This window comes from Anneissia japonica, unplaced genomic scaffold (genome assembly GCF_011630105.1).
Source record: "Anneissia japonica isolate Jap-2015-1 unplaced genomic scaffold, ASM1163010v1 scaffold24_len2511860_cov200, whole genome shotgun sequence".
NCBI classification, from domain to species: Eukaryota; Metazoa; Echinodermata; class Crinoidea; order Comatulida; family Comatulidae; genus Anneissia; species Anneissia japonica.
In genome coordinates this window covers 1,322,477-1,335,195 of record NW_022730786.1, presented here as the reverse complement: position 1 = coordinate 1,335,195, position 12,719 = coordinate 1,322,477, and the positions used below count along the sequence as shown (strand labels likewise).

The following is a 12,719-nucleotide window of genomic DNA, read 5'->3' as shown; positions in this document are numbered from 1 at the left end:
AAAAAAAAAATAAAAAGAGTGATTAAATCTAATAATTTTTTCTGTGTGCCCTTATAATGCTATAGGTCTACATCTACTGCGTTCTAAAGCCATGGTATACTGTTATTCCATACTGTAAGTTTTTTAATTTCATGAATGATACCTTAAAAACCAGCTCAAATTTGCTTGGAAAATCGCTAGGAAAATAGTGCTCACAATTGTAATTACTCCATAATACATTGTTTTTATATTAAGATTAGGTCAAAGCCTAATTTTCTGCAAAATCTGATTTTCTGAAATGCACGCAGATATCTACGCAGGGGATAGGACACAGTATATTCCCCGTCCAGGCCTTACTTTTTACAGTCTGGCTGTTATTTTAAAATAATTACAGTACGTAGGCCTAATTCTTTTGTCACAGGACAGGTAAACTCAATAGGAGGACAATGTTGTTAAATAACTACAAGCTGATTACTACAATGTATCTGCAAGTCTGCCACACAAGTTCACATCACACAGATTGCCAACCGACAACACAATTAAGGTAGATTCACACCGAATCCGGTTTGTATGGCTAACGAAACGAAAAAAGAAAATCGAATCAGTGGTAAAGAAAGTACTAAAACGCGTATCAAAAACGTTCTACAAAAGGAATTCAGATTGGGTGTGAATCTACCTTTAAACAATATTTTTAGGCGTAACACAAGCAATACATATTTTATCTTTAATTAACAGTAGTAATATTTCGAGGATTAAAGTAGCAATGAATTAACATAAGTTGATTACTTGTTGATGTTAGGAAGGTGAGCTAAATATAATTAAATTACGCAAGACCTGAACTTGCCTAATGAGCTAAGCCTAGGGCTAGTTTACCTGAACGAACCGACCCACCACTGCAGCTGAAGTAGCCTCTGACATCCTGCACCTCGGCTACCTACTAGACTACAGGCCTAGGCTAAGCCCGGACCGGATTCTTCCGAAGCCTAACCTCGCTTGGTGGAATGTTCTAACATATTTTTTTCACCCAAAAGTGAACTAGCTAAAGATGTAAAAACATACCATCTTCATCGTCCTTTTTGTCCCTTCGTAACATATGCATGATTAAAATTTTAGAGATGTCACCTTGTTCACACGATTTCAGTACACAGCACACAGGCCACGTCACTTTCAGCTCTCTGTGCATTGAATTTACTCGGGTCGGCTCGAGTTGTTTCGGCTCGAGATGTCTCGGCTCGTAGATCGATATGCATGACTGCTCCTCACGTGCAGTAGTACAGTACTGTATATAAACTTGGGATGGGAGAGCACAATTTCTATCATATACTGTAATAATGAAGATTTCGTAAATTTTTAAGTGGAACAAGAGTAATTTTCAATTAAATATTTGTGTCACTCATGTTTTTCTATTATTTTTTTACCATCTTTTTATGATCATAGTTTAGTTTTAATTTCTGTAGGTGAAATGTTGTTTCATAATGTATTTAATATGTAAAATTGTTATATTTTATGTTCATGAAAATGGAAAGCATTAGCTACAGTATTATATTCTATTTCTATAATCCTTTCAAAATAAAGATGTAATGTCCAATTACAGCCCATAGACATGATGTGTGTAATATGAATGTAAAGAACTGTATATACAGTATGTAGTGTAGTATTTTCATCTTCATTCATTCTCCATTTATCCTTACTTTTTTAATTTATAGTACAACCTGGCAGTCAATTAATAGGGATTTTCATACTAGGTCTTAATTTGGAAAATTTTTGAATAACTTTTCATTAGTATTTGTTTCTTTGTTGTCTGTTTTATACAGTATATCTTGTCTGTATCTGGCTGATTCTTTTACAAGAATGGAAGTTGCAATTAATGTTTGCTGTTGGTCATGGATTAATATAAAAATAAATGATAAACTGATTGGAACCATAAATGACTCAAAACAAAGTATCTCAAATTCATGTGTTTTATTTATGACATTTCATATTCTTAATCCTGGGATGTATCATCAGCACACCCTTTGATAGCTACTGTAATGATTTATCAGTGTTTTTTATGGCATCAAAAATTCAGTAAGTTTACTAAAAAGAACATGACACTGTGCTAAAATACTAAACAAGTTTGCCTTAGGTATTATTCACTACTGTAGCAGTAGGGGTTGCTCTAAGATACAAAATGTTGTATTTTCAGAATCTATTTTCAACATGAAAATTTATAATTTTGTGCATTCAAAAAAAAAGGGAGACAGAGAAAAATATTCATGTCCCTACTCTCCTATCCATCAAATACTGAACAGCTTAATCTGTTTGATAATTTTTCCTAATACAGCAGGAATCAAAATGCAGGAGTATAGACTAAATATAAAAAAACAATAACTGTACATGATTAATATTTGACCTCAAATTCATAAGTGACCTTCAAAGTGTAATTACACAAATTATCAAAAATTACAAAAGGTTATCATCATAAATTATGATTTTTTAGAAATAATTTTTATCTGGATACCAATAGATATCTGGATACCAATAGATATATATTTTTCTTTTTTTGATGATTAAAAAATGAAACAATTTATTGCCCAATCTAATTTTCACAAGCATAAATAAATAAGCCTATTGATCTTAAGTATACAAGTTTATTATATGTTGGCATAGTAAATTATTTCATTCTCAAGTGAATCAAAAGAAAGAAGAACATAATTATGAAATGTCATTTAATAAAGAGAACCTACAGGATAGATATTAAAAACAAACATTTGAAATTAAAAATACAGTATAGTATAATCTTGTAACTCGCATAACAACAAACCCTTAAAAAATTGCAGTACTTTGACAAATGCAGTCCAATTTTAAGGTGTAATTAAACACTTAACAGAACAAACACATTTATGAGAACAATAAAAAATGTAATGGCAAAAAATACAGTGATTTGGATATGCAGTTAGCATCCTTTCAAGTAGTATTCAAATTTCACATGGCTACATCGCTACCGAACCCAGTACAAAGCTTATCTGCACCTTCCCCCACTAAAAAAATGGTGCCAGCATCATTGATAACACTTTCCCAATACATAGATATCTGATGTTATTGACACTTAACCCTGAATTCCATAAAACTGAAACACTTAACAGAACAAACACATTTATGAGAACAATAAAAAATGTAATGGCAAAAAATACAGTGATTTGGATATGCAGTTAGCATCCTTTCAAGTAGTATTCAAATTTCACATGGCTACATCGCTACAGAAACGAACCCAGTACAAAGCTTATCTGCACCTTCCCCCACTAAAAAAATGGTGCCAGCATCATTGATAACACTTTCCCAATACATAGATATCTGATGTTATTGACACTTAACCCTGAATTCCATAAAACTGCTACACTGTCGCTACAGTGTTTTCACTGCAATTACTACGTAGCTATTCACTATACGCAATTGGGAAGGTTTCATGATTCAACCAATGAACACTAATTGTTGTCAATGACTACATACATGTAGCAATTTTATGGAAACAGGGTTGTAGAGTGTCATATACACTACTATACAGTACCAGCTCCTAGCTGTTAATGTAAATTCATAATACATGTAACCCTGTATAGGCAATTTATTACATACTAATTCAATAAGATTTTTATGGATGGAAAACCTTTATTGCTACAATTAAAAACTACTACTGCATCGGTAAAATCACATACAAAAACACGTATTTGGTGAAGAAAATCTTAAGCCACAACCTATAAACGTGTACAATTATACCATTCATTGTATACCACCGTACATTATGAATATGGGAGAGGGGGACTTGTTACATCTGATTCCATTAGCATACTTCCCCCATTTCATATCATCATGTTAGCTATTAACTAACATTAGATATGATTTAGATAATCAGATGGTTAAATTAAAATAGACATAATACTTACATTTGGCATTCTACTTCGTTTAAATTAGCGCAGTACACATGTACTCAAATAACTTGCTCAAACAGAAGCTACATTTACAGCAAAATTTCATTAACATATATTGCAATGAAAAATGTATTACCGGTATATAATATAATAATTAGTAGTTACAGTATATGGTACTAAAAGTTTTCAGTGTTGTGTTTAAGTGCACCAAGGTCTATTTACATATCAGGCTCGAAGTACCAGCACTAGATATTTATGCAACTGATAATAATAATACACCTTAAGTACATGACTTAAATATCTTTCAATTTCTCAACCTTCCACAAATAATAATTGTGATATAGATGAGGTAGAAACAGCATAGCACTTTTACAGTGTCCATCCATTGAGGATAGAGTATTCCATCACGGTATATTATCGATAAGTGCAGCTGGTGTATCTGTTTGTCCTCAAGTTAACTCTTTCTCTTCCGAAGAATTTATCCTTTGATTGCATTCTGGAATAATTTCAAGATGCTTTTCTGGTCAAAGTCACTGGTAGTTCAAAGGCTGAGCCATCTGGTAGTAATAAAAATAATTTTACAGCATTTAATAAGCACATACTTCAAACTAAGTCAAATGACAAACTGAATGAAGAAAATATCGTCAGAAAAACCAACCAGACAGAAATACTATATTTAAGGCAGTGGCTATTATACAAGTCTTAAATTTGATGTCCATAGATGAACACCTAAGTACCAACCTAAGAAAAATTACAAAATTGTGAAAATGTGTAATACTGTACAAATTGTTCGAATATCATAAGATATGTAAAATGGTACAAATCAGGCAAAATATCAAGTACTAATAGGACAAGGGATGCGAACATTTTCAAGATAAAAATTTAATTTTCCTGTGGATCTCAATCTTGTTATATTACACATATCAAAAAAAAGTTAAAAGGTCAAGTTTGATACCTGATTAGTGTATGTAAATATTGTTCCCTGTTGTCCAGGCTGATCTGTAGATATAAGGTTGGTGGTACCTGAAGGAACAAATTAATAAACCGTTAGCATAATATAGAGCTTTACCCTAACCCCAGCCATTCTCATCCTAGACATTATAAGGAAAAGTCTGTAGCTTCAGTTATAGGCATTGAGAGCATTACAGTTTTGAGCCTCAAAAAATAATCTGATTAAAAGAGTTATGTATTGAACAGCCCGAAAATAAATTTTAAAAATAGCATACTGGTAGTTATGTTATTTATACTCACTAAAGTCTTCGTTCATGTCCTCCAGAATGGGTGTGTCGCTAGCGGTCATTCCCCCACCTACGGTCTTTTCACCTTTCACAGACTGTAAGGAATAAAAGATTTTGAGATATTTAAGAAAACAAAGAAAAGATTATGAAGGATAAAATTTAAGAATGAAGAAGCATGACTTCCAATACAATTAAGTGGCAGCAAAAAGTGTCCACACATTGATAGCAGCCAATAAGTTGACAAGCTCAGGATAATTACAATCTCAATAGATAAATAGGGATGAATAAGGTCAAACATATTTCTTCATGGGATTAATTGGAACTGCCACTTTAAAATGACAACATTTTAGCAAGACTTTTTTTTATACCTTGTTTAGTGAACTTTATTAAAAAATTTTAGGAAAATGGCTCTACCAAAAGCATCAAGAGAGGTGAAATAATTTTTTTTTATACATAATCATTATTAGTAAGTGGCAGGTTTGCAAAACAAGGTAGAAAAAAATCTCAGCTTAAGAGTTACTTATACAATAGGTTATTAGGTTGATAACTTAGTTTTTAGCAGGACTATTAGTGTTACAAGCTGGTGTTTTCTCTGCTACCTGCAGGTAAACAGAGCGGAATTGCTGGTTCCTGTGCTTTGAGTTGGTTTACAGGATATTATACTTGTTTAGTTTCCGATTTTTGTCTTTTCCCACTATTTATTTTCTCAAGCGCCTTGAACATTTTTTCAAATTGACATGAGCGACTCGATAAGTCGAATAGCTGAGCAGTTAAAGATGCTGGGGCACTGCAACCTATAGCAAAAACAGCGATGGTTTGAGTGGCAGGTTCAGCTATGATTCTGGTAGTGGAACAAGTCTTCTTGCATAAAGGCCTATAAAACTGTAGGCAAATATGCACTATAAACATATATCTATAAACGTATATCTTTCAAAACATGTAGGGAGGTTACCCTGTGAACAGCGACAGCAGTTGACAGACCAAAGTAAGTGGCACTGATATACCGGGTAGCTTAGACACAAAGGACACTTAGAGGAAAAGGAAGTTACTGTGCGAGGTACTACACACATCTAGCAGTTTGTGACTTATAAAGTGCTATATAAATATAACTACACACATAGTCAACGAAAGCTTCTGTATTTTAGTGAAATATGCAGGCATCCCATCTATTTTGTTAAGACATTTTTGTTATCCATTTATTAATCCAATTACTAAACTTTTTACTGTACATTGCAAACATTGTATCATTTATGGACACGCTGTATGATCTTGAATGAGGATTACATTTTTTACCCTTACGCACTCGCATTTGTTGATTCGTCAATAAAATTTATTTTTCCTTCTGTTTTTGGTTGATCCATTTTGCTACATGAAAAACCAAAATTTTCTTTATTTTTTCCACCTCTTTGATCTTTTGAAAATAATGTTCGCTAAACAAGGTATAAAACAAGGCTCACCTTAAGAAGGGGTCCCAAGTTGGGAGAAGCAACTTCCGGGAAATTAATGACCTTTCTAAATGCATCTTTTTGAATTTTGCCGCTTGAGGTGATACCCATGACCAGCTAATTTCAGGGGAAACAATAAATACTTGTCCAGACTACTAATTTTATTTGACAAAAACATGCGATATGCCTAAATATGGTCATGATGACATCACATCATGACCATATATAGGCACATCATGACTATATATGGGCATGCAACAGTATTTTTACCAATGAAAATTTGATAATCTGTACAGAGCTTTATACATACAATAAAAAACATACACACATCCTGAATTTGTGGGAGGTGGGTTAGTTTGCAAAGAAGGGCTGTTAGTTTGCAGGAGATTTTTTTGTTTTCTTGCAGAGCTGGAGACTGTGCCAATTTCCTGGACACTCCCACAATAAGAAGGATTTTTATGACAGTGCAAGCATGATATGCCTTTTATTTAAATCATAATTGTTCATTTTCTTACCTCTCTGTATTTCTGCAGATAAACTTTGAGTGGTTCAACGTAATTGTCGAACCCTAGGTTAGACATGGCAAACAGGATGTCCTCTCCATTGATTGTTTTCCGTTTTTCTTGGTGGCATCTTTCGCTTGCTCTGAGGTATTGCAGTTAAGGAATTGTAGTGTAAACATCAAAAAGTAAAGGTAGTCCCGTATTCATTATTGAACGTAGGGGAATATGATCCATCATACTAAGCCTTGGCATTGTGTGATAGGGTAGCCAGTGCCAGTGTAAACAATACTTTTAACAATAAATGTATTGGTGTTAACTGTTATCAACCTAGAATTTTCTTGTTCTTTAGCCATTATGAATAAATGTTGCGGGTCCCAAAGGCAGTGGCTGTGCCAACAGGGTCAATGAGCACAGAGAAGCATGGACGTCCATCGTCCGCCATCCAAACCAAGTTATGTGATTGCCAATCCCTAATATTGTGGTCTAAAAGCACAATTAGGAGCCATCCTAAAACATGGAATCAGAGACCAACACCAGAAAATTTATTCTGAAGCTCTAGACCCAGTAAAAATTACATAGTTATCCAGTTGGCCCAAAGTAACATAATTCACATTACTGAGAGCCCAACCAATCAGTACTTCCTCACGAATAAGTTCTTACGTATATTTTGTTGGAGGTGTTTGCACAAAAAAGGATACTCGCTAGTTATGAAGCTAATGAACTCTGACACACATTCCTGGACACACTCCTTTGCTTCCTTGGAAATCTAGAATTCAAAACAGAAAAAATGACATTAAATATGACAAGAATTTGATATAATTATTAATTTATTTTAATTTTTATATAATTAATTGCAAATAATTCAAATGCAAGTGATAGGTATATACTGTACCAGTATGCTCACCATTTCAACAAAATTACTATTGTGATGACCTACAAAGAAATTCGCCAGATTTCATAGCACATCATCCATAGACCTTCCCTAAGTGTCAATCAAACTTAACAAAACTGACAAATCAAAATGAGGTATCCAATAGGTGCTGCAAGGTCAGGAATATGATCGTATCTACTAAATATTTCTTTATCAATATGTTTCGTATTGTCAAAGTGTTGCGGAACTACAGCCCCTGATGAGTAAGGAAGTCAAAGTAATTGTAGGGTTGTATTTATTAAAGAAATCATCAAACTTGGTAAGAAACTCAATAGACTTCCAGAGGATCAGTAAGTTACCTTGCCGTTGGCTGGAATAGATGTCTTCATTATCCTAGCAACATTTGCTATAGGAAGAAAACGATCTTGCTCCCTCAATGGTGAGTACTGCTTCTCGGTTGTCTCATCATCAAGAGCTTGCACCGATATACTATCTTCTCCACTTCCACCTGCAAAGCCATAGTTAATTTGCTTTATTTCTTTTATATATTATCATTTTATATTTACATATCCTAAATTGATATACTGCATATATTTTTTTACTATATCATAAGTTCTATACTTATATACTTCACATACAACTCCCATACAGTTTCCCAGGGGACACATGCCAAATTTCCAATTTCTAACTTGAATACAGTAATGTTAAATAAAAAGAATTATTTTTACCATCCTAGGCCATAAACCTCTCATTTTGACCAACCCCTACCAACGCCACCCCCTTCACGTTATAACTTCAAGACCATGACTGTAGCCTTTATGCAGCTCTCAGTTGGAATCACTGTCATCACTTGTAGAGTGCCGACTTGTATTATACAGCACTTTCACACCGTCTGTCTCATACGTTATATTATTTATATTATTATTATTAAATTGCATTATTATTACTATTATTAATTATCATGGAGTTACCTATAACTCCATGATTATAATTATTATTATTATTATTGTGTTTTAGCGGGCAAATCAAGACAAAGGTTACTATTACCATCTGCACTTTGATACATTCCAGTGGCAGCGGCTAGGTTGTAGTCACCAGTAATGCTCAGGACCTGAGTACCATCACCAGATTGTTCTGAGCTTTCCATAATGCTAGAGTCAATTAATGAGATCATTTAACAATTGTTACATCAAAGAAAGAAAAGTAAATGAATGTTTGCTTTCAAGATAAGTATACCCAGAGGCGGCGCCAGGAATTCTCCCCGATGACCTTGCAGGGAATTCCCCGAGGGGTGTTTAAGCGGGGGATCAAGGTCCCCGATGGGGATCCTCTGCCCCCATCTACCACCTACTTACATAAAAACCAGACAAATTGCTTTCAAAATATAATATTAATAGTCAACTATACATAGCCATGTTTAGGTATGACCTTATTACCTCTAAATAACCATTAGTAATTATCATCATAGGTATGGCAGGGCTCGAAATTCACGCTAGCAAACTAGCAATTTGCTTGTAGGTTTGTCATAATTGCTAGGTAAAAATTCACAAACAAGCAAATTAAAAAAAATGATTGCTAGTTGAAATATCTATACAAAATATCTTGTAGTTCTAGCAATTTGCTAGTAGGTTTGTCATAATTGCTAGGTAAAAATTCACAAACCAGCAAATTAAAAAAAATGATTGCTAGTTGAAATATCTATACAAAATATCTTGTAATTAGCCTAGTATTAACTAAAACTAGACTAAACTGATCTACAAAAACTAATACAAATTTTATTAAATTTATTTATTTATTTTTTAATTATGAAAATCGACTAAAAATGCCTATAATCGACGAAAAACGATCGTTTTTTTCATCTTGAGCACACGATGTGAAGTGCGCCACCAACATTATTTTTTTTAAACCTTGCATTGCTTGCATGCATGCAACAAGTTAGCAGTGTGCAGAAAAAAAATCGCTCACTGTGTTTGTTGACGGAAGTCACGGGCGATGCAATCGGTAGTTAAGGCGAACATATTTAATTTTGTTCTTTTTAGATAATAAACAATGTTTCAGATATGATAATAATTATTTACTATGAAGCTTAGACAAGTAATATGTTACAACCTAGGCTTCAATTGGCAGATGTTTTAGGCCTAGCCTACTAGAACCTAGCCTAGCTAGTCTGGCTAGGCCTACTAGTACTGTAGCAGTAGACCTCCTAACCTAGGCCTAGTCTACTACTGCACCAACGGCCGCCTACAAAATGTCTAGCCCAAGCTTTAAAAGACCAAGGCCTATCAAAATAAATATTGTAAAACAAATCTGTTATGTAAAATTGAGTTTCTGTTATGGCCTTTTCTGTCAAAGATTTGGCTTGCTACCAATGCAGTTTTTGAAATCTCTAGGCCTAGCACCTAGCTAAGCCTGCCTAGGCTAGCTAGGCCAATGCTAGTCTGGCAAAAAAAACTCCTCCCCCCTCCCTGAATATTTCTGAGGGTGTGACACTAAACAAGTATGTTTTTTTAAATTTTCAAAATAATATGATATAAATTTAATATAAAATAAATTTTATTTATAATTATATTATTTTGAAAAATTCTAATAAGCAGTACATATTTAATATGAAAACAAAATCACAGATACAAAATAAAAATTAAATGAATGGTAAACTTAAGTATAATATTAAAATTTTATTTTGTATCATGATTTTTTTTTTATATATTAAAAATTTTCTGACACTGAAGTGAATAAATGTACAAGGTATAGAAATCAATTTTTTATACTCACTTGGCTATTTCTTTGTGATATTTATTGTACTACACTCATCATAACAGAAAGTATATTAAAACATTTAACACACAAATTTATAGAAGTACATCATTAGTTATTTTCATACAATTTATTTTCCGAAAATAATATGTTGAGTCGGTATCAATATATTTTACTAGTTGAGAAGCTCATTTTGCTAGTTACATTTTTAACAACTAGCACATTTTAGCAATAGGTTGCTAGTGGCTGAAAAAGTAAATTTCTAGCCCTGTATGGCAACCCATATCATATTAAAATAAACAAAAACCAATAAACATTAGCCACAGAATCAAAGTCCAGTACATTTAAATTTAAAAAAATTTAAAATAAAGAGAACATTTTAAAGACTAAAGTGTAGGTAAAATAACACCACAGATATACAAACATGAGTATCTATATTAAATAATATATAGGCCTAACACAAAGGGAAAAAAAACAACAGAAAATACAGGACAATTTTTATTTAGAAAAGTGATTAAGTTCACTGTTTGGTCAATTCTTACTCTTTGTGCCTAATATAAAATGAATTGTCAAGATTGCAATTCCTGAGCACCCAGTCGTCTGTGGCAGAGCAAATGTGTTTCCGGTTCCTTTGTTCGAGCCACCTAGGCAGAGTTCCGGGAATGCGCCAGGGTGGTGATGGATGGTGACCCCAAAGAGTAGGCCTATTTGCGTCTTCGCTTTGCTCAGGAATAGTTTAATAAATTAATATAGAAAAAATTTAAGAAAATAGATAAATATTAATAAAATGAAATAAAAAATTTATGCAGAAAAAGGCTACACCTTGCAGCTCTGCTAGAAATGGATATGTGTGCTAAATAATGACATTATTATTATTATTATTATTAACTTACAAATACTTTTTATCCAAGTTTTTTTTTTTAAATATTGAGTTAAATGATTGAATATATACCCGAATATATATAAGCCCTACATATAAATACATAGTATAAAATGAAAATAAACAATTGATTTTTATTTTTAGATATAGGCCTAAAAGAGGACACAAAAATGATCAATATTTAACAAAAGTTGAAAGAGTTTCTAGGCCAAGACTAGGCAAGAACCACCAATTGAATAACATAACATCATTACAAAAACTCTCCATTCTGAAAAACAGTGTTTAACTGTTCAGGTTCTTTAAATTAGAATCACGGCCTAGCCTAGTCTGTTTTTCTAAACAATATTACTGCCGTAACAACCGAAAGCGCTTTGTTCTATCTAGCTTCAATGCCTTGTTCTACTACACCTCCGCTAGGCTAGGCCCTGCCATTCTTGTATCGTGCAGGGCTGCACAACAACAGTCTGTATGTACTTGTACGTATAAGCTAGGCCTAGCCTACAACAAAAGGTACCGCTCTTCAAAATGGCGATCACATTTTGACTAAAAATTATAAGACAATTTCAGTAATTAAACAAGCAGTAATTAATAGCCAATCTATCCCGCGGACTCTTCAAAAACTCGGAAGATAGATTCACAAAACCATTGGTCCAATACTTACAGTCTCTGGGCCTAGAGGACAACACTGGTTGGTTGAGATGCAGCTGTCTTTTCAGGGCTCGATAGGGCCGAGAACCAGTCACAATGCAGGGTTTCGCCCACTCTTCAGTGGTTGGTGAGCTGGCGTCTTTACAATAGCCACTAGCGGCTCAGATGACATAAAATCCATTCTAACATACGTCACGCGTCCCTCCGTTGGTCAAAAGTCAATCGCTGGGAATTATAGGCCTACTATGATGAGTTGTATTTACAGTATTGTATGATATACTATACCTAAAATAATCCGAAATAACATTTGCCTGGCCCCTATATATTTTCTTTCCTTTTCTAATATTTCCCTTCATTTCTTCTCCTGTTTGACTTCCTTATTCTCCTTACCTAGTTTCTTTTATCCTATGATTTTTTCACCTAATTTCTTTTTTGTTTTCATTCACTTTCCTCTCTTTCATTTCAATTCCCCTTCCTTACCTTCTCTTCCTGTTTT

At 33.5% G+C, this 12,719-nt stretch overlaps 2 protein-coding genes across 6 annotated transcripts in view; both read right to left on the bottom strand.

Annotated features, from left to right (window-relative positions):
• The window catches only part of LOC117115031 (coatomer subunit gamma-2-like), a 16,667-nt gene extending 15,502 nt beyond the window's left edge, over positions 1-1,165 (bottom strand). For both annotated transcript variants that reach the window (XM_033258671.1, XM_033258672.1), the window contains exon 1: positions 1,039-1,165. In XM_033258671.1, coding sequence (XP_033114562.1) covers positions 1,039-1,162 — 124 coding nt within the window. In that variant the 5' untranslated portion in view covers positions 1,163-1,165. The remainder of the gene's footprint in view (positions 1-1,038) is intronic.
• Positions 1,166-3,057: 1,892 nt separating this feature from the next.
• LOC117115134 (nuclear transcription factor Y subunit beta-like) lies at positions 3,058-12,404 on the bottom strand. Of its 4 annotated transcripts, none has more exons than XM_033258826.1 (9): positions 12,237-12,404; positions 8,989-9,102; positions 8,301-8,449; positions 7,769-7,836; positions 7,083-7,212; positions 6,580-6,684; positions 5,136-5,217; positions 4,840-4,907; positions 3,058-4,441 (listed from the first exon to the last, which is right to left on the bottom strand). In XM_033258826.1, the coding sequence occupies exons 2-9, from the start codon at positions 9,086-9,088 to the stop codon at positions 4,415-4,417; spliced, it is 729 nt and encodes a 242-aa protein (XP_033114717.1). In that variant the 5' UTR covers positions 9,089-9,102; positions 12,237-12,404; the 3' UTR covers positions 3,058-4,414. The 4 variants fall into 4 exon arrangements, with proteins under 4 accessions (XP_033114717.1, XP_033114716.1, XP_033114718.1 ...); XM_033258825.1 differs by having other exon boundaries at positions 8,989-9,092; positions 12,237-12,402; XM_033258827.1 differs by lacking the exon at positions 12,237-12,404 and adding an exon at positions 11,984-12,213 and having other exon boundaries at positions 8,989-9,092.
• Between the last annotated feature and the right edge of the window lie 315 nt (positions 12,405-12,719).